The 26,668-nt window shown below is 42.7% G+C and overlaps 1 protein-coding gene across 4 annotated transcripts in view; it reads left to right on the top strand.

The window, feature by feature from the left end:
- The window catches only part of EXT2 (exostosin glycosyltransferase 2), a 202,498-nt gene that overhangs the window by 12,064 nt on the left and 163,766 nt on the right, over positions 1-26,668 (top strand). For all 4 annotated transcript variants that reach the window (XM_050758871.1, XM_050758872.1, XM_050758870.1 and 1 more), the window contains exons 2-7: positions 914-1,479; positions 2,421-2,510; positions 6,946-7,062; positions 17,204-17,399; positions 19,262-19,401; positions 22,512-22,605. In XM_050758871.1, coding sequence (XP_050614828.1) covers positions 914-1,479; positions 2,421-2,510; positions 6,946-7,062; positions 17,204-17,399; positions 19,262-19,401; positions 22,512-22,605 — 1,203 coding nt within the window. The remainder of the gene's footprint in view (positions 1-913; positions 1,480-2,420; positions 2,511-6,945; positions 7,063-17,203; positions 17,400-19,261; positions 19,402-22,511; positions 22,606-26,668) is intronic.

Raw genomic sequence — 26,668 nt, 5'->3', positions numbered from 1 at the left:
GAGAATGATGGTTTCCAGCTGCATCCATGTCCCTACAAAGGACACAAACTCATCTTTTTTATGGCTGCATAGTATTCCATGGTGTATATGTGCCACATTTTCTTAATCCAGTCTGTCACTGATGGACATTTGGGTTGATTACAATTCTTTGCTATTGTGAATAGTGCCGCAAAGAACATACATGTGCATGTGTCTTTATAGCAGCATGATTTATAATCCTTTGGGTATATACCCAGTAATGGGATGGCTGGGTCATATGGTACATCTAGTTCTAGATCCTTGAGGAATCGCCATACTGTTTTCCATAATGGTTGAACTAGTTTACAATCCCACCAACAGTGTAAAAGTGTTCCTATTTCTCCACATCCTCTCCAGCACCTGTTGTTTCCTGACTTTTTAATGATTGCCATTCTAACTGGTGTGAGATAGTATCTCATTGTGGTTTTGATTTGCATTTCTCTGATGGCCATGTTTATAAGAAGTGTTCAAAATCCCTTTTCGTTATTTCACCACACCACTTTAGGGAAAGAAATAGGTACATTAAAAGTCAAGGCTGGGTGCGGTGGCTTATGCCTGTAATCCTAGCATTTTGGGAGGCTGAGGCAGGCTGATAGCTTGAGCTCAGGAGTTCAAGACCAGCCTGGGCAACATGGCAAGACTCCTTCTCTACTAAAAATACAAAAAATTATCTGGGCATGGTGGTCGCAGTTATTTGGGAGGCTAAGGTGGGAGGATCGCTTGAGCCTAAGGGGGTGGAGGTTGCAGTGAGCTGAGATTGTACCACTGCACTCCAGCCTGAGTGACAGAGTGAGACCCTTTCTCAAAAAAAAAAAAAAAAAGTTGAATAGTCTTTTCAAGTGTCATTTGCCATCCTAAACACTCGATTTTTCTTATTTCTCTCCCTGATGACCAGGAGTGTGAGAAAGAGGCTGTCTGTGTCATTATGTGTGCGTCGGTCAAGTATAATATCCGGGGTCCTGCCCTCATCCCAAGAATGAAGACCAAGCACCGAATCTACTATATCACCCTCTTCTCCATTGTCCTCCTGGGCCTCATTGCCACTGGCATGTTTCAGTTCTGGCCCCATTCTATCGAGTCCTCAAATGACTGGAATGTAGAGAAGCGTAGCGTCCGTGATGTGCCGGTGGTCAGGCTGCCAGCCGACAGTCCCATCCCAGAGCGCGGGGATCTCAGTTGCAGAATGCACACGTGTTTTGATGTCTACCGCTGTGGCTTCAACCCAAAGAACAAAATCAAGGTGTATATCTATGCTCTGAAAAAGTACGTGGATGACTTTGGCGTCCCTGTCAGCAACACCATCTCCCGGGAGTATAATGAACTGCTCACAGCCATCTCAGACAGTGACTACTACACTGATGACATCAACCGGGCCTGCCTGTTTGTTCCCTCCATCGATGTGCTTAACCAGAACACACTCCGCATCAAGGAGACAGCGCAAGCGTTGGCCCAGCTCTCTAGGTATCTCACACTGGTACAGCCCAGCGCCCAAGAGATACTTGAGTGGCCCTCAGGGAACTAAAGGGAAGGGAAGGATGGGAATGCTTCTGCTCTTGAGTCGGCCTCCCGATGCTGTCTTCTTGCAGGACGGGGTGTGTTGAAGGGACTGACTTGCAGCATGAGGCCTGTGTGGCAGCGTCTGCCTGTGTGCCCGTGAAGAGTAGTCTGCCGTCTCCGGCACTACTGCTGTGGGTTCCCAGCCTCTTAGAGTTTCCAAACTAAGGGTGGCTCTTCTTCCTATATTCTTCCTTTTAAATCTAAACGTGTTCCCGCCTCCTCTTAGCACTTACATAATACACATTCACTGTAAGAAGTCTGAAAATACAGGTAAGCAAAAAGAAGAATCTAAGATTCATTCCAAAATCCTGCCTCTTAAGAGATAAACATTATTAATATTTTGATGTTACTAAAAATATACATACACGTGTGTATATAAACGTTTTGTCCCAAATGGGATCACACAGTACATACTCTTTTGCTTTTTCCCTTATATATCATGAATATATTTCCAAATTATGACATAACTTTATGTTCTTTTACTATATAACCTTAAGGGTTGCATAGTATTCCATTTTGCCGATGTTCTACCGTATATTTAGCCAGGCTTCTCTAATGTATTTGTGTTTCTTTAACCAAATGGTGAACATTTGGATAGTTTTCAACTTTTCATTGTTAGAAGCAGTTCTGTATGGGACAAGCGTGAAGTACACGTCCGTCCATTTTTTCTGTCATGGAGCCCGACTTGTGTCTGATGTGCTGTTAGGATTTCCAGGAGTTTGCTTAGCATACCTGAGAAGCGGCCCTATTTGGGCTTGGGGATCCTTGGTACTTGTTATCCAGTAACTGACTCGTCTCTTCATAGTGGACACATGAATTCTCCTACGTTTTAAATTTCTTGACAGGTGGGATCGAGGTACAAATCACCTGTTGTTCAACATGTTGCCTGGAGGTCCCCCAGATTATAACACGGCCCTGGATGTCCCCAGAGACAGGTAGGAGGCATATTTGGGGCTGTCCTTATGACGGGTTTCTGAGGATTAAGTAAATGCCAGATCCTTTTGTTCATGTGAAATTATATTCCTAAATCTACCGCATACTTTGTAATCAGAATTGTTTATTAAACTAGAAAATTGTCCTAAGTGTTTTCCTCCTGAAGATTTAAAAGTGCTTAAATCTTTTATGGAAAACCGGTTAGGGCCTATGTCCTGGCATAGCCTCTAAAACTCTTTTTTTTTTTTTTTTTTTTTTTTTGAGACGGAGTCTCTCTCTGTCGCCCAGGCTGGAGTGCAGTGGCGCAATCTCGGCTCACTGCAAGCTCCGCCTCCCGGGTTCACGCCATTCTCCTGCCTCAGCCTCCCGAGTAGCTGGGACTACAGGTGCCCGCCCCTGCGCCCGGCTAATTTTTTCTATTTTTAGTAGAGACGGGGTTTCACCATGGTCTCGATCTCCTGACCTTGTGATCCGCCCACCTCGGCCTCCCAAAGTGCTGGGATTACAGGCGTGAGCCACCACGCCCGGCCGCCTCTAAAACTCTTTTCCCACTCTGGGTTGTGCACTTCTGAGTGTAACACATCCAGCCCCCGAAAGTGTGCCAGGCTTGTGCTAGCTCTCTCTGAATTCGGGAGCATTTGCCACAAGTACATGCACAGTTTACTGAGAGAAGGCAGCGTGGATATGTCAAAGTGATACCCAAAGCCTGTAATGTAGAGGGCAATGGGGGCATGCTGATTCTCATTTACCTTCTGTTGTTTCAGTCAGCAGGGTTCTTTCCGTCCCTCCCTCCCTCCCTGCCTGCCTGCCTTCATTACTGGCCCCTCTTGCCTTTCCTTCTTTCTAGAATAACCTTCCAAATAGGCAGATGTGGTGTGGGGTGGCCATGACTGCATGAGAGTGACTTTGAGTTCCCTCGCTGTATTTATCTGCCCTTTCCTCCACTGACTGAAACATTTGGGTGTGAACTTTCTTGGAAAGCTCTGGTATGAGGTGCTCCTTAAGGGACCTCCCTTAGTGCTTGGTTCAAGGCTTTGAGGAAAGTAGAAAGTTGGGGCCCCATATAAGGGTCCTGGGCAATACTCAAGGTATAGGATTGTTAAGAGTTCACCTAAACTCGTTTATCACCAGTCTTATTACAGTTGGTGTTTAACTCTTAAAAATCATTGTTACTGAAAAGTCAACGGCCTGAGCTATTAGCCCGAGAACAGCCTGAGGTTAGTTCTCAACTTGTTAGAGGCTAACATTATCAATTACGAAAATTGACACTTAGTACTCCTTTTCCCCAGAAGATTAAATCTAAACCTTCTTTGCTTTAAGTGGTTATCTAAAGTCAGTTTTGAGTTTCTGTCTGGAAATACAATTATAGCTAGAAGAGACAAACACCCCAGGACCACCCCTCAGCTTAGGTGTAGAGACCATTTTGGACGATAGAGGGCAGTCCGGGTGCACAAATGCTGTAGGAAGTGGCTGAACACAGGGCAATTGCGGATTTGGCTCTCAGCCCCAGAGCAGGTGTGCCTGTTCCTGAGTGGGCTACTGTTTTATGGATTTGGTTGTTCTGAGGAAGTGAAATACTTTGGAGAACAGAGAAGGGAAGGAGAAGAGCTGTTAGGAGTGCAGAGTCTCCATCTCCTTTTCTGGATTTCTTTGCAGAAAGGCTTCTTTCTGTTTGGGGCATTTCACTTTTTGCTGACATTTTGGTATATGCATCTGTATGGGAGTTGGATTGTATTTTTATGAAGTGCACATGTTAAATGCAGTTGCATTTCTCTGCAGGAAGGTGTCAAGTAGACAGGAGAAAGTGTGAGTACATGCTAGAGTTTAGGTGTTAGGATCAGGAAGGTTAAATAGTTTTTCCTGTGCGTATATTTTTGTAAGTGATTATAGCCAATCCTATAGCAGGTAATGAATCGCCATCTAGTCCTTCTTTATCTTTGCATGTGGGAAATTTCATGTTGAAACTTAGGTGGCTGTCTTGTTGGGGTAAGGAATAGTAGATTTGTTTGTTAATTTTTTTAATCTTCATCCTTGCTCCTGGATTCAAAGGAGGTAAGAACAGTGAATGCAGAATGGTTTTACGGGAGCTGCATGTCAGATTGTTTGGAAATTAGAAAACAGATGGGCTAGGAAAATTAACAGTAATTTTTCCATATCAGTAAATAGTTAGTAAATATCTAGCCTTTGCTCATGTTTACCTGTCTCATAAATATTGTTTTACAGTTTGTTTGACTCAGTGAACAAATAAGGATGACCGATTGAATCGGTCTGCTTTTTGGGTTTTGTTTTGTGCAAAACCTGAAGCTTTATATTTGAGGAATTTGCAGGCCTGATTCCATGCATGGTTTAAAGGAAAGCGAAGGATAAACTTGCAGCCTCAGTGAATACTTAGATAGCAGGAGAGCTGGGAGAAAACATGCCCAACACTGGGTTAGGGAGGGTGGAGGATACGAGGCGATGGGGAGGAAGGCTCAGTGTCAGAGGAGACGTCCCAGAATCAGGCAGCCCTGCAAAGTGCTAAAAATGCTGGCGAGACCTCCAGTGATATAATACTTGGCCTGACCTGAGTCAGATCATCATATTAATACTTCTTTAGCTGCAGGTTTTCTATTCAGTCTCTTGCAACTTTGGAACTGATCTCTGATTTTGGTATACATAATGGGAAAACAGAATGTGCTGTTCAGAAATTCACTTTTCAGTCAATGTAAAACATGTGTTCTGTAAAGCAAGGGATGCTTACAATATTTTCTCCATTATAATGTAATGGAGACCTTGGCAGAAGAAGATACAGTGCTTTAAAGTTAAAGTCTTGTCAGTAGCAGGGCTGGCAGGAGGCCAGTTTGACTAGCTGCAGTCGTGGCTCTTTTTGAGATGACAAACAGAGATTGCATGTGAATGATCTTCAGCGTAAGGCATGCTTCCGATTGCTACTTTCCTACTGCCAGTGCTGAACGTTCACCTTAACCCCCTGGAACAGAATAACAAGTTTGGGGCCCCAGGGACAGAATAACAGTAAAGGTTGATGTGATATACACCTGCTTCCTTTCTCTCCACATGCACACCCACTTCTCCTCTGGGGCTGTGAGTGTAATAGCCTAATCACCCACGACCCTGGCTTACCTGGACTGCCGGGTGCTTGAATATTGCATCCATAGACATGGATTGTCTGCTTGTCTGCACATAGGCCATGGGGCCCACAGAGTCTGCTTGCCATCATGGTCATGGAACCTGCCCAAATTCATGTTGGACGGATTCAGTGCTGCATGCTAATCAGGAAAAATAAGACCGTATGTTGGTACCAAGGATAGTCATTACATTTTACAGAGTAGACCGGCAGCTGGAGAAGTTTTTAGCCTGCACGTTACCTCATTCACCAGTTCTTGGTTTCATAAAGCTTAAACAAACAGAGTGGGATTTCCAGGGGTGGTTTCAAAATCTTTGAACCTAAACTGGTCATGTTAGAAGGGAATGTAGGTTGTCATCAGGGCCGGGAGGGGATTGGTAGCAATCAATACTGCAAAAAATGTGGTTTCTCAGTTCAGACATCTTGGCTCAGACTTTGTGGTGTGTGCAATTGGCAGAGTTCTGCCTTAGAAAGTGATTTTGATGGGTTTGGGGTCCTGGGAGAGAATAACAGTAAAAGTTGGTGTGATAAACACCTGCTTCCTTTCTCTGATGAAGTGTCATTGTACTACTTGCTGGATCCAGTTAAAACAATGTGGTCACTGTTTTCTAATTAAGGAGAGTAAAGGCTAATACAAGCAAACTGCAAGAGAAGGACTGAGGGTTTAATTCTAGGTTCTGCTTCCTGTATAGGGAATTGGGTTAATAAGACTAAGTAGCTGGAATGGACAGTGAGAGCTGGTGGAGGCTACGTGATTGACACGTAGCTCTGGGATGATGGTGGAAAGAACTGCTTGGGGCAGGGACTGAAGAGAGGCTGGGGTGTAAGCGATATGAGATGTGATACTTTCTGGCCACCACTGCTTTGCAGGCCCATTGTCTTCTGAGATTCCAGTCAGTGGTTGGTAAATGACTGCCCCAACCAATCTTCCCATGCAGAACTGTTATTATTCCTGTTACTGTAAATGTGTTTAATTATAAAGTATGACTAGGGAGAGGTAAATGGGATCTGAGTAAGGTAGCAGAGAGGCTGTCCATAAGGTGTCCTCTGGGCTATGATGTGTTTTAAAAACTGGGAAGTAAGGAAAGGTTATTTAGGACCCTGGGGAAGGCTGGTGATTCAAGAATAGAATGCAGCTGATGGCCCCGAGATGCGTGTATAAGGCATTTAATACAGTGTCTTTATAGAAAAATGACTCCGTAAACATTAGCTGGTTTTGATAATAAAGACTCAGTAATTCCTGTTCCTCTCCACAGGGTGTATCAGAATAAAGTCCTTCTTTCTCATCATTTAACAAAATCCTTTGCTCTCAGGGCCCTGTTAGCTGGCGGCGGCTTTTCTACGTGGACTTACCGGCAAGGCTACGATGTCAGCATTCCTGTCTATAGTCCACTGTCAGCTGAGGTGGATCTTCCAGAGAAAGGACCAGGGTAAGGTACATTCATCCCAGCCAGGTTTGCCTTTACTGAATCTGTGAGATGTTGACGAGGTTTAGCGTGGTGGACATCAAAGCAACCAAAACATCAGTTCCAGGGCAGGGTCCCTGAGGCACCCATCTTTCCCACCTCCACGCCAGTCTCATTCATCCTGCAGTTTTCTCTATCTCCATAAATTCACAGTGCTGTGTACCAGGTTTTCTAAAGCAGGAATCCATGTGGTATCCTTAACTCCTTTCTCTCCTTCGTTTCCTATATCAAAATAGGAAGTCCTATTGATTCTACATCCTAAATACTTCCTAGGTCTATCTGCTCCCCGACTCCTCCTCCTCTACCCTAGACCAGGGAACTGTCATCTCTCCTCTGGGTTGCCGAAGCGGCTTCCTGTGTGGTTTCCCTGCCTCTGGTCTTGCTACCCTCAAGTCTGATCCTTGGCTTCACATTGCTCCTTAGGATAAGATTCACGTTGGTCCTTAGCCCACAGTCCTTAAAACGTCTTTCAAGGCTCTCTGTCATCTGACCGCTATCTGCATCTTTAGCTTTGTGTCTGAGAACGTTTTACTTCTTTCAGTTCCTAGAACACGCTGTGCTCTCTCTCCGTTTTCTGGGCGGTAGACACACTCTCCACTGTCTGCAGACCTTTTTCCTCATCTTCATCGATCTAAAATCCTGCTGGTGCCTTAGGTTTCAGCTTGAAACCACCTTCTGGGGTGGGGTGGAGGGGGTACCTTCTTGGCCCCTGCACTGGCTCCTGTGCTTTGTGCTCACATAGCAGCCTGCACGTCTCCCAGAGTGACACATGTGATGCCCATCGTGATGTCTTGCTCAAAGCCTGTCTTGTCTGGATTTTGGATTTTGTACATGCAGTGAAGCTGAGGTTAGTTTTTTTTTTTGCTTTTTTTTTTTTTTTTTTTTTTTTTTTTTTTTGCTTTTTTAAGTGACAGAGTCTTGCTCTGTTGCCCAGGCTAGATTCAAACTCTTGGGCTCAAGCGACCCTCCTGCCTCAGCCTCACAAGTAGCAGGAACTGTAGGCCCATGCCACTGCATCCAGCTGTTTTTTTAAATTACCATATCTTCAGTGTGTGGCATTTCTTGGCTCATATTTTAGTATATGAGGGAGTAAATGAAAAGGGCTGACAACGTGGATGTGGAGCATGGATGTAACCTTTTTTTTTCTGTAGTCTATGTAAAAATTGTGCTGTTTCCTGGTGAGAATCTCAATAAGCATTAAACAAACATAATAAAAGCATCCTTTACTTGTGTGGAAGTTCTCAGAAGCAGAGGTGACCGATATATAAATTGTGACACTAAAAATGTCATATTTGGTTTGAGAAATGGGTCTCATGGAAATAGTTTGCTTGGAGAACATTGGAACCATTCTTTAAGTATCTCAAATGTCCCCTGAGAAACCCTTGTGGACTCTGAGAAGTAAGATAACTTTTCTCAGGAGAAGACATCTCGCTCCTGTTTATGTTCTGCCATGTGGCCCGGGACCAAATTCTGAAACTTACATTAGCCATTCACTTAGCAAATTTTGTTATGTGGACGATGTGTAAAGCCCAGGTGAGCTTGAGACATTTTTGTTTCTACCCTTAGGCAAGTGCAGAGCAAGACTGAGTGGTTCATGAACTTGTTGCTTGGGATATCTTCTTGGATTTTTCTCCCTTCATGGACTCCCAGAGTTGACTTATTTTATTTTTAAAATTGAGATTAATTTATATACCATAAAATTTACTGTTTTAATGTGTACAATTTAATGGTTTTTAGTATATTTACAAAATTGTGCAACTATCATCAGGCCTACTACCTAATTCTAGAACATTTTCATCACTCCATAAACTTAATATCCAATAACAGTCAGTCCTTAACCTCTGTCCCCAGCAAGAATCCTTAATCTGCTTTTTGTCTCTATGGGTTTGCCTATTCGGGACATTTCCTATAAATATAATTATACAATAAATGGTCTTTTGTACCTGTCTTCTTTCACTTAGCGTAATGTTTCCAAGGCTTATTCATGTCATAGCACGGAATCAGTACTTCCTTTGTTTTTCGGCTGAATATTTCATCATATGAATATACCACATTTGGTTCATCTCTTCATCAGTTGATAGAAATTTGGATTATTTCCACCTGTTAGCTCTTAGGAATAATGCTGCTATGAACATTTGTATACAAGTTTTTGTGTAAAGCTGGTTTCAGTTCTCTTGACCTAGGAGCAGAACTGCTGGGTCCTACGGTAGCTCTGTGTTTAACTTTTTGAGGAGCTGCCAAACTCTTTTCCAAAGCGGCTGCACCATTTCACATTCCCACCAGCCAAGTATAAGAGTTTCGATTTTCCCCTATCCTCACTAACCCTGGTTATTTCCTGTGTTTTTTACTCTAGCCATCCTAGTGAATGTGAAGTCGTATCTTCATTGTGGTTTTGGTTTGCATTTCCCCACTGACTAATAATTTTGAGTATCTTTTCATGTGCTTATCGGCCGTTTATATAACTTCTTTGGAGAAATGTCTATTCAGATCATTTGCCCATTTTAAAATTGAATTGTCTTTTTATTGTAGAGCTGTAACAATTCTTTATCTATAACAGATGTTAGACCTTCATCAGATACATGATTTGCAAATGCTTTCTCCCATTCTATAGATTGCTTTTCACTTTCTTTTTTTTCTTTTTTTTTTTTGAGACGGAGTATTGCTCTTGTTGCCCAGGCTGGAGTGCAATGGCGCGATCTCGGCTCACCAAAACCTCCACCTCCCAGGTTCAAGCAATTCTCCTGCCTCAGTCTCCCAAGTAGCTGGGATTAGAGGCATGTGCTACCATGCCTGGCTAATTTTGTATTTTTAGTGGAGACGGGGTTTCTCCATGTTGGTCAGGCTGGTCTGAAACTCCTGACCTCAGGTGATCCACCTGCCTTGGCCTCCCGAAGTACTGGGATTATAGGCGTGAGCCACTGCGCCTGGCCTCACTTTCTTGATAGTGTCCTTTGATGCACAAAAGTTCCTCATTTTGATGAAGTCATATCTATTTTTCCTTTGGTTACTTGCAGTTTTGGTGTCATTTTAAAGAAACCATTGCGTAATCCAAGGCCATGAAGATTTACCCTTACGTTTTCTTCTAAGAATTCTACAGTTTTAGCTCTTACATGTAGATTTTTGGTTCATTTTGGTTAATTTTTGTATGTGGTATAAGGTGGGGGTCTACCTTCATTCTTTTGCTTGTCTATGTCTAGTTGTCTAAACACCACTTGTTGAAAAAACGAGTCTTCTTCCATTGAGTGGTCTTGGTACCCTTGGTTACTTGCAGTTCATAGATATATGGGTTTATTTTTGGATTCTCAATTCGAATCTGTTGGTCTATATGTCTGTTATGCCAGTACCACATTGTCTTGGTTACCATAGCTTTGTATTAAGTTTTGAAATAAATGTAAGTTCTCCAACTTTGTTCTTCCTTTTTCTTTTTTTAAGAGACAAAGTCTCGCTCTGTCACTCTGGAGTGCTGGATTGAATTGGTGGAATCATAGCTCACTGCAGCCTTGAACCCCTGGGCTCAGGCGATCCTCCTGCCTCAGCCTCCCAAGTAGCTAGGACTATAGGCACATGCCACCGCGCCTGGCTAATTTTTTGTAGAGACAGGGTCTTGTGATATTGCCCAGGCTGTGTTCTTCTTTTTCAGAGTTTTTCTGACTATTCAAGGTCCCTTGCATTTTAATTAACTATTTTTGTTATAAGTAAATATAAATTAAAAAGTCTAAACTGTCTGCGCTTATACAACTACAAAACTGAAACAAATTTACAAATTAAATATAAGCACATCTATAAAACTAATAACATTCAGATTAACATAATTTAATATGATAGCTGATGCTGTTTCTTTGAAATGGGATTGCATCTTTTAGGTGAATATAGAGTTAATTATGGGTTTGCTGGGTTTGATGTGCCTATACTGTTGTATGTTGGGTGACAATGTACTTTTTTTTTTAACCATGTTTTCTATTTGAACCATTAGAAGCTTCCCTTTAGATAGCATATTGTGACATCATTTATCTTCATATGGTGCAGATGCATGATTCATATTTTTTCCCAATATTTTATTATGAAAATGTCCAAACAGATAGCAAAGTTTAAAAAATTTTATAGTGAACATCATGTATACTCACAGCCTAGATTCTATCTGCGTTTTACTCTACTGCTTTATGATTTACGTTTTAAGCATTTCTCTCATCTCATTAGCCCACTAAATACAAACTTGGAAGTTGAATATTTTTTAGTAGTATTCATCATTAAATATGAGCAAAACTATTCCCAAACTAAGTTTTTGGATTATCATCAAAATGGAAATACACAAATAATTCTTACAGTGAATTCATGGACAGAAGAAACTGGTATAATTCAGTGCCCTATTTCAAGGTTAGATTTTCATAAACTCAGAAAGGATGATCTACATTAGCCCAGCTGGTACCCTCTGGGGTGGTACAAGTTTCTGTTATGTGCCTAGGATCTTAATTTGGCATATTTATGTAGCATGAGATAGAAATAACTGTAAGTAGAGAAAAGAGTTACTTCTCTGTTTGCTGCTTCTGTGAGCATTTACTTAAATCTGTTGTGTGATTTTAAAAGTTTTTATTCAGTTCTTTTTCTCTTTTTTTCCTCCTAAAGTTGTTCTGGAAATTATTTAATTCAATTCAGTTGAGTTCAGTTCACTTCAAGTCAAACCTTTATTGAAGGCCTGTTTGGGCCAAATATTGGGCTAGACTGCTGGCTGTCATCAGGAGAAAGGGAATGATTTTGTTCCCCAGGGGACGTTTGGCTATATATATATATATATGTATATACATTTTTGACTGCCATGACTGTGGGGATGTATGTCAGAGGGTCCTGAAGACCACTTCCAGTTACTATGATTTGCCAGGAGGGCTCCATGACTCAGCATATAATTGAACTAATGTCTGTGACTTATTACAGCAAAAGGATGCACAGCACAGTCAGAGAGTTAGAAGGCGCATGGGGTGAATCTGGGGGAAACCAGGCACAAGCTTCCAAGCACCCTCTTCCAGTGGAGTGCACAGGATGTGCTCAGTTCCCTCAGCAGCAAGCTGTGACAACACTTGTGAAATGCTGTCAACCAAGGGAGCTCGTCAGAGACTTAGCACCCAGGGCCTTTCTTAGGAGCTGATTGCATAGGCTGTCTCTGCCTGGCACGTGCCAAACTTCCAGACTCCTAGAAGGAAAGCATGTGTTCAGCATAAACCACATGTGTGTGCAGTTTGAACACAGGGAGCCACCCTTATCATTCCCAGGGATGATGGGAACCCTCTCCAAATCCAAGTTTCCAGATGACAGCCAAAAACCAAACTTATAAGCAAGCCTTTCTAAGGAGAACACTCAGGCCTGCTATGTTAATCCTTCTCTGCACAGGACAGGGTAGCCCCCAACAACAAGAAGTACTGAGTGCAAATGTCAGCAGCACTGGGGTTGAGAAACCCTGGGTGAGGCAGAGAGTGACATGTGAGGACTGGTCTGCTACGACTGCTCAGCTGCCTGTGGGCCTCTGTCTTAAGTGCACTTTTCTTGAGACCACGTGAACCAAACTCTCTTTATTGTTTAATCCCTCTCATATAATCTAGCTCTCTTATATTGGTTTAGGACTCTTGATCCCTTTCAGATTTAATCCAGGGAAGAAAACTGCAAATAAAAGCTTTAGTGAAAATAAAACAAAGGAGAAAAACCACTCCAAACAGTAAAACTCATTTTCAGATAATTAGTTTCAGAGATTTAGATACATCGATATATAATTAGTTTCAGAGATTATATATTGGTGGTATTTTCCTAGTAATTTAGTGTCTCTAATTTTTGTGTATAACTCAGCCGGAATTAATATCTTTAACTGGATCCTTTGAAAAGGTGTTAGTTAGTTTCTAAAGTTCTGTGGTTCAATAACCCGATAGGAGCGTCTGTTTTATCTTCAGGGTAGCACCGAAAGGTCAGTCTGCACTGAGCATGAACCTACCTCTGCTGGCCAATTTCTGCAAGTTGGCTTGGGCCCGTGCTGTCCATTTTGGTGCCAGCTTGCAGTCTGGCCATGCTCTTGTGGTGTTAACTTTTATATAAGAACATCTCCCACCACCACCCCTCCCTGCCCCCGAAAACCCAGACAAAAAAAAAATAAAAAAGTGAAGACAGGTTCAGACTCATCGTCCTGCCAGGGACTTGGGAGAAGGCAGGGTGGGCCACCTCATGGCAGTGTTTTGGGTTTGTTGGTCCTTGTGAGAGTTGCTGTTTAAGGGAATTCCCACATCTCTTGTGGGCTATACAGAATAGCGAGAGCTTTGCTTTTATTTTTGTTTTAAATCTCTGTCAGTATTTGTTCAATGGAAAGCGGATGATTGTTGCTATTGATAGCTGCTTCTCACAGCTGTTTTGGCCTCAGCTGGAAATCTTGTCATTTTCCTTCTAAAAGTAACTAAATTGGGAGTTTACAACTGTTACTATTGAGGGAGACTTCAAGTTCTCAGCATGATTTTGCTTAAACTTAGATATCAGTGCTGCTAGGAGACATGAAAGCCATAGATAGTCATTTTAGCCTTTAAAAGAAAAACAAATCCACCTTAAAATGTAGTTGGCTTAAAACTAAAATGGGCATACTCCTTCAACCATCTGCCCTGTCAGGGACAGCCAGCATGCAAGCAGGGGACACATTTTTAGACTCGTTCACATCTACACATTTATGTTGAAAATGGAGTAGCAGTGGAGTGGGGATCCAGTGATCCTGGTAACTGAATGTCTAAAATAGAACTTTATTTCTTATCAGTGAAAGCTAACCCAGAGTCTTTCTTCAGAGTTTCTTTGAGCACCACACATCGACATCTGTATTTATTTCTCTATCTGTACAGATAGATGTCTATCTATTGTATTGAAAACCATGCATTCATCTCAGTATCTCTAGTTCCATCCGACACTGCAGGGGCATTCTGGTTTTCTCTCTTTCCATATTTGTAACTCCCTTCTCTGACTCCTAGAAATCTGGCTCCCATTATCCTCAATATCTTTACTTATTTGATCAACCCTCTTGTATTAATCAAACTTCTGTTGTCCCCCTGCCCCCACACTGCACAGAGGCCTTCCCTACCCCTCCTCATCCCTGCTCAGACTCTGACCCCCCACGTTGTGCTGTTCTGCACCCTCCTGGCACAGATGCCTTCCTCACACTTCTTGGGTTCTAGCGCTGGAGTGATGCTATCATTACCACCATTCTCCCCACAATTTGGGCACCCTTCTCAGCCTGCCCAGGCTCTAACACTCTGTTATGAGCTGCCCAGATGCCCTCCTAACCTCACTTGGTCTCCAGCATCCCCATAACCCTTACCCCAGCACAGAAGCCTTCTTTTCCCTTCTGGGGCTCTGACATCCTGCGCCAGGCTACCTTACTACTCTTCTCTTAAGCAGAAGCTCCCACCCCACTAGGACTTGAACATTCCACATGCGCCTTCTTCCCCACCCGACCATGCAGAAATGCCCTCTGGGACTCCAACACTCTATGCACTTCTGCCTGGACAGCCTCTTCACCCCTCTTGGATGCCCACCTGTTTATTCTTTTTCTGGAGAGGGTAGAACACTAGTTTTGTGCTATCAGCTCTACTTAAAGAGAAAGGCTCCAGAAACATCCATGAGATCCTTCAAAGAACCAGGATCTTATGGTTTGGAAAGACCTTTAAAGACCATTTAGTTGAAGCATGAGTTTTCAGTAACTTTTTCCTGAAAAAGTTTCTGGTTTATATTGAAAAATCACCAACTCACAAGACAGTCCATTTCATTTTTGAATAGCTTTAATTACTGAGGAAGTTTCCCTGCTTGTCTTGTGGGTTTGACTATAAATTTTCCTCTAGTTTAAACAGGTAAGTTTGATTATAGAAATAATTTGAGCAAAAATGGTGTTTACTTTGAGATGAACCGCGTGTGCTCCCTATATGTGATCTCGCCATCACTAGGTCATCCTCTGAAAATTAATACTTTTACAAAAGAAAAATTACTGAGGCTCAGGGCTGGGAGTAGAACTCAAAAGCCTGTTTCAATGTCTACAAAGAATACTTTTGGCTATAAATATTCAACATATTGCTCAATAAATTGTAATTTAGGAAGAAATGGGCCAGGAAAAAGGAACCAGTCTGTACAGCTGATCTAAACCATCTCCCTGCTGGGTTGCTGCTGTATATCTTTCTTATCTCACTTACCCTCACCCTGGCCTCTGACTCTCGCCTACCTCGTGGAACGGCTCCATTAAGTAGAACTTTCTGCAGTAAGTACATGGTCTACATTTGTGCTGTCAGGCAGCCCCCAGCCACGTATGGCTATTGAGCACTGGCAATGGGCCTAATGTGACTGACAAACTGAACTTTTAATTTTATTTACTTTTAATTAGTTTAATTTAAATGGCCTCAGGTGGCTAGTCGCTATTAGACAGTGAAGTTCTAGGGAGTCTGCTGGTTCCTTTTTTTCTTAATTGTGATGTGGGAAGTGCCTTTTGCTCTTAGTTCGGCCAAAAAAAGAATTGATTCTGAGGATGTAAAAGCAGCCTGGCTGTGGTATAGGTTGCTCTTTTCTCTGGGTTTATTTGACTAGTCTGGCTGGTTAGGCGGGTGTTCACCTTCACTCATTGCTTTATGTGATTTGGACCTGAAGCTTAATCCTCTGTAAAAGAAGATGACCTTCTCAGTTAGAGTATAATTATTGAGTGAGATACTCCCCAGCTAGAACTTCCAAACAAGTCTGAGTAACTAAGTGAAAGTAACAATTACCGTTCTCTCTTCAAAGCCAAAAACAATTAAAAAAAAAAAAAAAAAAGGATGGGTTCACAAACTCTAGGTTGCGTGGTGGCGTTGCCTGTGAGAGATATGTAGTCCTAGGATCTTCCCTGGGCTGTACCAGTTTGAGCTAGATTTCACTGGGTGTTGCTTCTAGGCCTGATGAGTGTTTCATTTCTTCCTGGAACATGCTTTCTGTAATTCTTCTCTTTGACACTGATTCCTTGTGGTCCCTCGGCCTAAACAGATTGAGTATCCCTTATCCAAAATGCTTGGGACCGGAAGTGTTTTGGATTCCTGATTTTTTCAGATTTTGGAGCATTCGCATTATACTCTTGGTTGAGCATTCCAAATCCAGAAATCTAAACTGTTTCAATGAGTGTTTCTTTTGAGCGTCATGTTGGCATCCAGAAAGTTTTGGATTTTGGAGCATTTTGGATTTCAGATTTACAGACTTGATATGCTCAACCCGTATAGCTTTTATGTTCTGTACTCTGTCTGTCTTGTGGGGGTCTTGTCTTCCAGGAGGGAATTACTTCCCATCTGGTCTCCCCAAAATCGTCCCCTTGACTTCAGGCTTACTAACTTTGTGTTCCCATTTCTGTCTCTTGTGAAGATCTGCATGGCACTAGACCCTTGGAGATCTTTCTTTCTCTGTTTTCTTTTACACATCCTTGCCGTCCAGATGTTAAGACTGGAGATTCCAGGCTTTAATGAAGATCGTTTTTTCTACTTCTTGTTTTCAACTACCAATTCGGTCTCCCTCCCATTTATGTGGCCTTGATGATGGGGACTTTCCCTGGAGCCTCTCCATTGCACAGGGATGCTGTTCAACAGCCAGGAGGAGCCCTTTCCAGAGTCCTTCAGTTGCATGCCAGTGCTTCCCATCGAGCTTCCCTCTTCCCCCATTTGAAGAATGCAGCCAGCTTCCAGGGCCTTTTAGATGGGGGACTCAGATGTAACTAAGACAACACTCTGATGTGCCTTCCAAATAATCAGTTAGTTTCTCTCTTTCTACATACGCACACACATATTTATAGCATGCGCTGTCAGCTTAGCATATTATAAGCATTTCCTCACAATATCAAGAACTGTTCCCAAATAAGATTTGTTATGATTGCATAATATTTCAGTGTGTGAATGAATCATATCTTACCTTCTCACCATATATAATATGTTAAATATTTACTAATACTACAGAAGATAATTAAAAAAAAAATCAGTGGATGTCAAGACTGGTAAGGAAACACTTAGTGCCATAAGTTTAATATCAAAGTTTGTCTTACCTTGACTAACATACCAGCTGCAATTTGCCAATCACCTGTTTTTTTCCCTTGTAGTCCGCGGCGATACTTCCTCATATCGTCTCAGGTGGGTCTCCATCCCGAGTACAGAGAAGACCTAGAAGCCCTCCAGGTCAAACACGGAGAGTCAGTGTTAGTGCTTGATAAATGCACCAACCTCTCAGAGGGTGGCCTTTCTATCCGTAAGCGCTGCCACAAGCACCAGGTCTTCGATTACCCACAGGTGCTACAGGTGAGTGTCATTCATTACCTCTCCCAAGGCTCGGTAGATGTTGCTTCCATGGGTTAAAATTGAGCCCAACAATCCTGAGTTGTTTTCCACATGCAACTAGAATTACCCAAGGGGAAGAAAACGTAGCATTGTTCTTTACTGGACACGTAGACCTTGAGGTACTTGGATGTCTGGTGTCTTGTGTTCGTGCAAAGCTGCTTGGCCTATGAGAGTTCATACTCCTTTCAGATATTCATTATACTTCAAAAACACAAATCTCATAGATTCACAGAGAAGCCACATGGACAAATCAGGCAAATGTATCTTGCTTTTACCCCTGTATTCATAAGGCAGTCCAGAGAAATTTTCTTCTTTGAGGTGGCAACTTGCATCCCTTGACCATACTGGCCTACAGAGCCACAGTGAACTTCCCCTGGAGTGAAGGGGTTTGGGGGTTGTTTTTATCGTTTTGGTATTTGGTGTTCTTGCCACCTTTAGCATGTCCTGTCAGTAGCATGTCCTTTATTTACATAATGGGAATGGCTGTACTTCTATAACCACAGGGAAAGCAGTCCCTTTGGGGATGTTTTATATGTAGGATATTTGACATTCCAATGGTATGGGGGCTAGGAAATGAGAAATTGAGCTTTGTTTACTTAAATATTTAAAATGGGCACAGGTTAGTTAAAGAAGAAACATAAAGGAGCTGGTGTGATTTTTTTTTTTTTTTTTTTTTAATCTCCAGAGAGTTGCCTATACCGGGATTGTAAAAATACACTCAAAAAGTGCTGCACTCCCTCTGGAATGTCTGGCTGGTAACAGTGGTGATGAGGGCAGGAGTATTTATAGTAACCTTTGTCTAGACAGGAAAAATGGTTATCAGCACATGTGTCCACATCTGGATGCTGACTCTCGAGGTCAGGGGAGCTTTCCACCTGCACCTCCGGGCACCACGATGACTTCTCTTCCTCTCCTCTTGCTGCTTTTCTCATTTATCCCCAGAGGTGTTTGGAATATTGAATTCCTTTATTTCTTTTACTGAACTTTCCTTTTCTCTAGCTTTAAAGATTAGTGTTTTTTTAATTGTTGTTGTTTTTGTTTTGTTTTGTTTTTTAATCTTTTCCCCTCCTTAAGAGGCAAAAACTGGGAGAAACAGGAAGTTAGATAGTTAGGGTCTCTGTATTTTGGTTTACCTATTGCAGCTGTTTTTTCTGTGGTACGTCTCTCCTTTTCCCAAGTATTCCCCACATTGAGGGGGTTTGAGGGAGTGAATGAGGAAGACATTTTTCATTAGATTTCTTTTTTTTATAGAACATATCAGTCTTAACATCTTTTCAGAGGCATTGAATTCATGAAATGAATATCTTCTATATAAAAAGCACACTGTTAGATGCTATGGGGGGTAGAAAGATGAAAAGAGATTTGATACCTTCCCTATAGGGGGTCTTCTAGAGAGCCTGAAATTCCCAGACAAAATAATTCCATTATAAGGTAGGCTGAGGTAAGTACTGTAAGAGATGTCAGACAGTGTGCTGTGGTGTGTTTACATAGTACACTAGGGCCTAAAGAGACCCATTTGTGAAAAGTCACATTGTTAACTCTCTAGAGGAAGACTTTGACATTGACTTTGAACATTTTCAGAAGGCCAACAGTGGTGGCATTGAAGCAATACTGAAGAGCAGAAATATTAATACAAAACATTGCAGCTATTTAAACTTTTCAAGTTTTACAGGTGTGAGCTGTTGTCTTTTGGCATTTTTGTGTCAAGATGCCTCAGTATTGCTTGGCGTCAACCCTTGTAGAAACTTTGTGGTCTATAGGGATCAAAGTTAGTGGATCAGCAAAACTAGTTTGTAATCTCCTACCTCTTTGTGTTCCTGCAGGAGGCTACTTTCTGTGTGGTCCTTCGTGGAGCTCGGCTGGGCCAGGCAGTGTTGAGCGATGTGTTACAAGCTGGTTGTGTCCCAGTTGTCATTGCAGACTCCTATATTTTGCCTTTCTCTGAAGTTCTTGACTGGAAGAGGTGGGTAGTACCTTCTGGTAAACTCTACACTAGTGGTTCTGCGTGTATTATAAATAAAATCCCCTCAGGTCATTGTAATGTATACCCTGGTTCAAGAACTACTACAGATAGTTGTTCTCTATTTTCCATCAAGAGAGTTCATACATTGGCCTAGAGCAGTTCACAAACTGAGGCCAGTTTGCAGGCTGGCTGTTTTTGTAAGTCAAGTTTTATTGAAACATAGCCATGTCCCTTCCTTTATATATAGTCTGGCTGTTGTTGTGTCACATTGGCGGAGTTGAGTAATTGCAACAGAAATTGGATGACATGCAGGGCTTAAAATATCAGTATCTGGCCTTTTATCACAGAGGTCCCCAAATCCTGGACTGTGGCCTGTTTGGAGCCGGGCTGCACAGCAGGAGGTGACCAGCGGGCCACTGAGCATTACCACCTGAGCTTTGCCTCCTGTTAGATCAGTGGTGGCATTAAATTACCACCGGAGCATGGACCGTGCTGTGAACTGTGCATACAAGGGATCTAGGTTGTGCTCTCCTTATGAGAATTCAACTAATGCGTGATGATCGGCGTGGAACAGTTTCATCCCCAAACGATTCCCTGCCAAACCCAGTCCGTGGAAAAATTGTCTTCCACAAAACCGGTCCCTGGTGCCGAAAAGGTTGGGGACTGTTGCTTTTCGGAAAATGGTTACCAACTGCAAGCCTAGACCAGTGTTCAACTCTGACTGCAGAGTAGACTCACCTAGAGAACTTAAAAAAAAAAAAAAAAAAAAAAAAAAAAAAAAAAAAAAAGCCTTGCCTAATTCTTGGGTGCTCTGAATGTTAAAGCTCCCAGGTAATTCTGATTTGTAGTCAGAGTTGAGAACCACTGGTCTATAGTCTCTATCGATTTTGCATAATGTTGTAGCTGGTGGTGGAGGGCCTCTATGTAGATGAAAGCTTAGGGACATTCCCAGTGTACAGATGGACCCAGTTCCATTCTACTGGGTATTCGCCATTTATATTGCAATGAACAGAATAGCCCTCTATTGTCATCCTTCATTTTCCCAAGATTTTGCAGGTTGAAGGTTGTTGAAAATTAATTCCATTCATATCTATCTCTCAGTCTTTTTCTTGCCTCAAATGTTTACTGGTTTTTTCCTCTCCCAACTTTTTTGATATTTCTGTCCAAATCTGATCACCACAGTATTTGAACAACTTGAATAGCTCTAGTTCATTCATTCATTCATTCATTCATTCATTTATTCATTCATCTCACATTGATTGGAAAGCCTCTTGTGAGTAACATAGAGTCTCTGTTTCCAAGGAGACTAGAATCTAGTGAGAGAAGATAAACCAGTGATAATGTTTTATGGTAAATGTCAGAGCAGGTGTATGCACAGGGGACCGTGGAAACCCAAAGAGGAGAGAGCCTAACTGCCTAACTCAGCTTGAAAGAAGAGAGCAAGTAGTTATTTTTCATGTCTTAGAGAAGCGATGAGCCACTTCCAGCATTTATCTCCCAATGAAAGCATTCACTAAGTACCTTTTATTTACTAAGTACTACCTTACGTGTAGGGAGACAATTAAGGCCAAACCTTTTCTCGGGGACACTCATGGTATAGTGGTGGAAGACAGAGGAGTAAATCAGCAGTTACCAAATCCTGTGATGAGACAGCTGTGACTGGATGGGATGCCAGGAGGAGGGGGAGACACACACTGTCATTGGCCGTGGCATTGGTGAGGGCTTCACAGAGGCGGTAACTCTAAGCTGAGTCTGAATCTAGATCTGCTTGGGTTGTGCTAAATATGGATTGAAAGTCAGAAGGCCTAGGTTGAGATAACCAGCTCTCTTACTGGCTGACTTTTTGATCTGAGCAAATGACTTAATCTTCTTTGAGTCTCAGTTCTCCCATCTGTATAGTGGAAATCATTTACTTACTTAACAAATGTTTATCAAGTGCTCACTGTGTGCAAGACAGTAATATACCAGGTGCTGAGGATACACTGGTGAGTGGAGCCCGGCACACTTTCTGTCCTAATGGAGTGGCCGAGTTTGCAGAAGTGAGGGTTAGAGTTTAATCTTTAATTTATACAAATGTAATTACAAACTCTGCTAAATGTAATGAAGGAAAAGTGATTGTCGAGTCCTCTATTTCTCTTACCCACCACATCTAATCTGTTAGCAAACGCTGTGGGCTGTACCCTGTCATCCCCATCATCAAGTCTTCCCTCATCTGCATCTGTTGCCTGGCTTTTGCAGTGTTCCCCAGCTGTTCTCTCTGCTCCTGTTCTTGCTTTCCTGTAGTTTACTCTAACACTTTAGATGGAATGATCCTGTTAGAACATGATTAGGTTATATCATGCTTTTGCCCAAAACCCTCTCATGGCTTCCCATCTCAGAAAAAAAGCACAAGTCTTTCAGTGGCCTACAATACTCTTTGCTGTGACTCTATCTGTCCCATTTCTTCTTTCCTGGTATTATTCTCTGCCTTATTTACTCTGCTCCAGCCACAATAGCCTCCTTGCTGTTCCTGGAACTTGGCTTCCATGGTGCTTCTTCAGGGCTGTTTGCTTATTAGACTTTTTGCCTGGAATGCTGTTCCCCAGGCATTCTCCTGGCCTGCTTACTCTCTCGCCTTCCTTGTCTGATTAATTCACTGTTGGGTTAACACTTATAATAGGGCTTCCATAAATATACACCAGATAAATGAATAGATTTGCATGGATAGCTAAAGGAGAAAAGTGTTTGTTAATTTAGAAAGGGAATAAAGAGTAGTGTACTAGGTGGGTGGGATTTCACATGCAAAGGCCCTATGGTAGGGCAGAGCATGGTGTGTTCAAGTGACTGAAAGAATACCAGTGTGGCTACAGCACACTAGTGGAGTGGAGGCAGGATGAAAGATTAATGGAGTAGGGAGTGGGAGGTTAAAAAATGAAGGTGTAAGAGAACTCCTTTGAGAAGTTCAGCCAGTGAGGAAGGGAGGGGAAAGAGAGAATACTTACCGGAAGGGATGTGGGGCTGAAGGAGGTTTGGGGTGTTGTTTCTGCTTGTGAGAATGAAACAAGACTGTGTGTAGAAATGCTTTCTGTGAAGGGCTGTGTGTATGTAAACTGTTTTGCTGTTGTCTCCAGAGCATCTGTGGTTGTACCAGAAGAAAAGATGTCAGATGTGTACAGTATTTTGCAGAGCATCCCTCAAAGACAGATTGAAGAAATGCAGAGACAGGTAAGAGGCCAAGTCCAAGCAGCCCTCTTGGGGATGTGACATGGGTGGTACTGAAATGGTGGCCTTGACTGTTTGGATACAGAGGGACAGGAGCTGAATGCCTGACTGGGGTTTACTTCCTCCACTAGATCAACTAACCAAACTTAAACAATAGGAAATTAGTGTTAGGCAAGTTGTGTCAAATAAGGTTTGAAATAATAACTCTCAGAGAACTCTGCAGAGGTAAGCCTACTGCAATTTTAGGGTCTTACCATAGCAGATGCAAAGCTGAAGCTCTTTGGAGGGTTTGTAGTCACAGCAGGTGATAGTCATGTGACTAAGACAGCCATGGAAGCTGGACCATTCAGGGTAATACTTCTGTGTAGCTATTGACCATGATGCTATTGCTGCACAAACTAGCCAGGTTCCCAGTTCAGTCAGTCTTTGTAATTAGGGAATCCTCCCCTCTCTTCTGGAACATTTGCCATTTTCCTGCCTCTCTTTCCAAATTTCTCTTCTGCCTTCTGATGCCCCATTCCCTGGGCTGCTCTCTGACTGTCTCATACTCCACTTGGTGTCTCCCTGAGTCCTGCTTCCCTTTCTTTCTTCTGAAGGACATTTAATTGGCTTTAAATATCAAGCAAGGTGAAAAAGTTAAGAAGACTGTCCCAGAAATTTATTTTTTATTTTTATTTTTTTTGAGACAGAGTCTCGCTCTGTCGCCCAAGCTGGAGTGCAGTGGCCGGATCTCAGCTCACTGCAAGCTCCGCCTCCTGGGTTTACGCCATTCTCCTGCCTCAGCCTCCCGAGTAGCTGGGACTACAGGTGCCTGCCACCTCACCCGGCTAGTTTTTTTTTGTTGTTTTTTGGTTTTTTTTGTATTTTTTTAGTAGAGACGGTTTCACCGTGTTAGCCAGGATGGTCTCAATCTCCTGACCTCATGATCCGCCCATCTCGTCCTTCCAAAGTGCTGGGATTACAGGCTTGAGCCACTGCGCCTGGCCCAGAAAATTTTAATGGACTTTTAAAAAGGTTTAATCTTTGTCAAAATCACCTGTGTGGGAGAAGAGCCGGAAAAGAGGCTTGGCAGATTCTCAGCAGTAAGTGCATAGCTGCCCCCTGCAGCCCCCTGCTGTTAGTTCAGCACCCCCACCCTCAGGCAGAGAGCCTGCATTTGGCCTTGTCCCAGGAATGGGCCACAGGCTTCTGTCTGGATGGGGGCAGTGCATCTGCCTGGCTATGTGGGGAGGGGATCTGATGTTCTGACTGTTTCTTAAAGTTTCAGTCTGTCCTCCTGCTTGAACCCCACTCTTCCCCTGACTTGGGGCTCTGCAATGTGACTCAAGTTTTTCTCGGCTGATTTAGGAGGCTGCTGTCTTGAGTCTATAGCATCAGTTACCACTTCTTCCTCTACTTTTCAGCTTCCACATTCTGATGCTGTTATCTTGTCTTTTTCTTTATCTTAGGGTATGCATACCTTAATTTAGAAAATTCCTCTTTGTCATTTTAGGGTTTTAGGAGAGAGAGGGGTCAGTGGATGTGTTCAGTCCACCCTCTTTATTATGACAGTGAACTTCTTATTAGACACAGATTGAGTCTGTAGGTTCTTACCTCAGATTGCCTGGCTTTGGTGTCAGCTCTGTGGGTTACAAACTCTGTACCCTTAGGTTAAGGATCTGCCTTCTCTGGGCCTCAGTGACCTCATCTGTACAACATTTTGGCATTCTGGTTAGAACACAAATCACAGGTTAGTTTTAGCTTCCCTGCAGTTTCTTTATAACATCCTCATGTTCGTTTTAAGTTTCTGGGTTTCCCAGTTGTTATTTAACCACTGATTTCATCTAAGTTTCAGTGAATCAGAAAATCAGTCCAGAGATCTCTAGATTATTATCTAAATCTATGGTTCCTAAAACTTGTGTAGAAGGAAATGCTCCTTAAGGAGTCATAATATTTGTGTGCTTTGTGTTATCTTTTCCTTACCCTAAGAGGTCTCACCGTGTAGTCTAGGCTGGAGTGCAGTGGCATGATCTTGGCTCACTGCAACCTCTGCCGCCAGGGTTCTAGTGATTCTCCTACCTCAGCCTCCTGAGTAGCTGGGACTACGGGCACATACCACCATGCCCAGCTAATTTTTGTACTTTTAGTAGAGACAGAATTTCACCGTGTTGACCAGGCTGGTCGAACTCCTGACCCCAAGTGATCCGCTCGCCTCAGCTTCCCAAAGTGCTGGGATTACAGGCGTGAGCCACCACACCTGGCCCACTTTTGTTACTTTTTATGGAATTTTGATTTATTAATAAAACTAAATAGAGAATTATATGCTAAAGCAGAGACTATTTTATACTAGAATCTAGTCTAGAAAGGTTAAGAAAAAACTGGGGAGGTTAAAATGTACAAATTTTATTCAGTTTCTTCTCTACCCCTCTACCCTGAAGCTGGGAAAGAGAATCATTTGGTTTTTGGAGCGGCGTCTACTGCCAGCTCATGGAGTACTGTTGCCCGTAGGAGGGTGCTATGGGAACCGCAGATCTGAGATAAGCTTCGTCATGTTCAGCATTGGCTCGGAATCATAGAGCGGTTGAGATGGAATGAATGCCGGTCATTTAAAACAGTGTACTTTTGGGTTATTTGGGTCCAAAGAGACATACTTAGAGTCAGAAGACTTGGGTTCGATCCCTGGCTCTGTCCCTTTGAATTGCATGACCATGGTAAGTCCCCAAGCTCCCTAGGCTTCCATTTCCTCATTTATGAAATGAAGGGGTTGGCTAAATAATCTCTCATATTCCATGTGGCTGTTAAAAAACTCTATGAAATGCTCGTCCCTACCAAGAATATTACTCTCCTTGACAACATTAATAATTTAGTGGTCATCTCTTCTCCCCTTGAACAGCTCTAGTCACAAGGGCCACTTGCCTCCTCTGGTGAACAGTCCACGACGCCAGCTTGAAAAGAAAGGTGGTCTTGGCACTTTCCCAGCCCGCTTTCTAACTCTCTGCTTTCTGACAGCCTCTTTCCCTGTGCTGCTTTCGGACTGTCTAAGGCTCTCCACTGCGGCGCCTCACTAGTCCCACTCCTTTCTCTGAGTAATCCATATTCCCAAACTGACTTCTCTTCTTCTCCCAACCCCACATTTCTAGGGAGGGCTGATCTCAATTAGATATGAGATTATCTGGTTAAAGTAATTTCCAGTTAGGTATGAAGGATGACTAGGTTTCTTCAACTACTACTAGATTCCAATAGCACCCCCCGCCACTCAAGTTGTGATCACGAAAAATGTCTCTAGACATTGCTTGCCACTTGTTCCCTTTGGGGTTGAGGGTGGAGGGCAGGCAAAATTGCTTTGATTGAGAACCGCTGTTCTTTATAGATCGTTAATGTCTCATCTCTCTAAAATTAGAGTTCTTTGGCTCTGTAACAAAATACACTGTTTCCAAAACATTCTTGTCATTTTGCTTTCTGTTTACCTTCTATTGACTTAACCTGACCTTGGCAGGAGTAATTTAAAAAAATGGTAAAACACCTGATTCTGAAAAGTTCCTGTATCTTAGTGAATTCTCTTTAGGGAGGTCAGAGGTGGGTCTTTTTGCAAGACAGGCATCAACTTTTAGGGGAAAGCCTGTTGTATCAGTAGGTGATATCTTGGAGCCCCTAGATGATGTGTCAGAATGAACTCAGGGTGAGGAACAGAGATCGGATTTCCTTGCCTAGAAACTCTGAACTAGCTTTACGGAGCTGCATTGAACAGTTGTAGCCAGCAGAGGGCTCCATCCACTTTTAATTAACTCATTTTCCCTCTGAGTATTTAAATCTTTCCAAGAAATCCTAAATGCCATGAGCCACTCTGGTGTTTCACACTGACATCTTCCTGATAGCTGCTCTCTAGAGACCATTTCTTTCAGATGAGGAAGAAATAGTGCTTAGCACAGGATTTTACTCTCCCTAGATGCAATAGAGCCAAACTTTCTGATCTGGCCCCAGAAATGTGGGGTAGGATCTCGGTGAGGAAGGTATTGGAGCAACATTTTGCAGCTTAGAGTTTAGAATCAGAAAGGCTATGATCTGACCGATGTCTGCAGTGGTGGAA

This window comes from Macaca thibetana, chromosome 14, assembly GCF_024542745.1.
Source record: "Macaca thibetana thibetana isolate TM-01 chromosome 14, ASM2454274v1, whole genome shotgun sequence".
NCBI lineage: Eukaryota > Metazoa > Chordata > Mammalia > Primates > Cercopithecidae > Macaca > Macaca thibetana.
The sequence above is the reverse complement of the archived record's forward strand: the minus strand, read 5'-3'. Positions and strand labels throughout refer to the sequence as shown.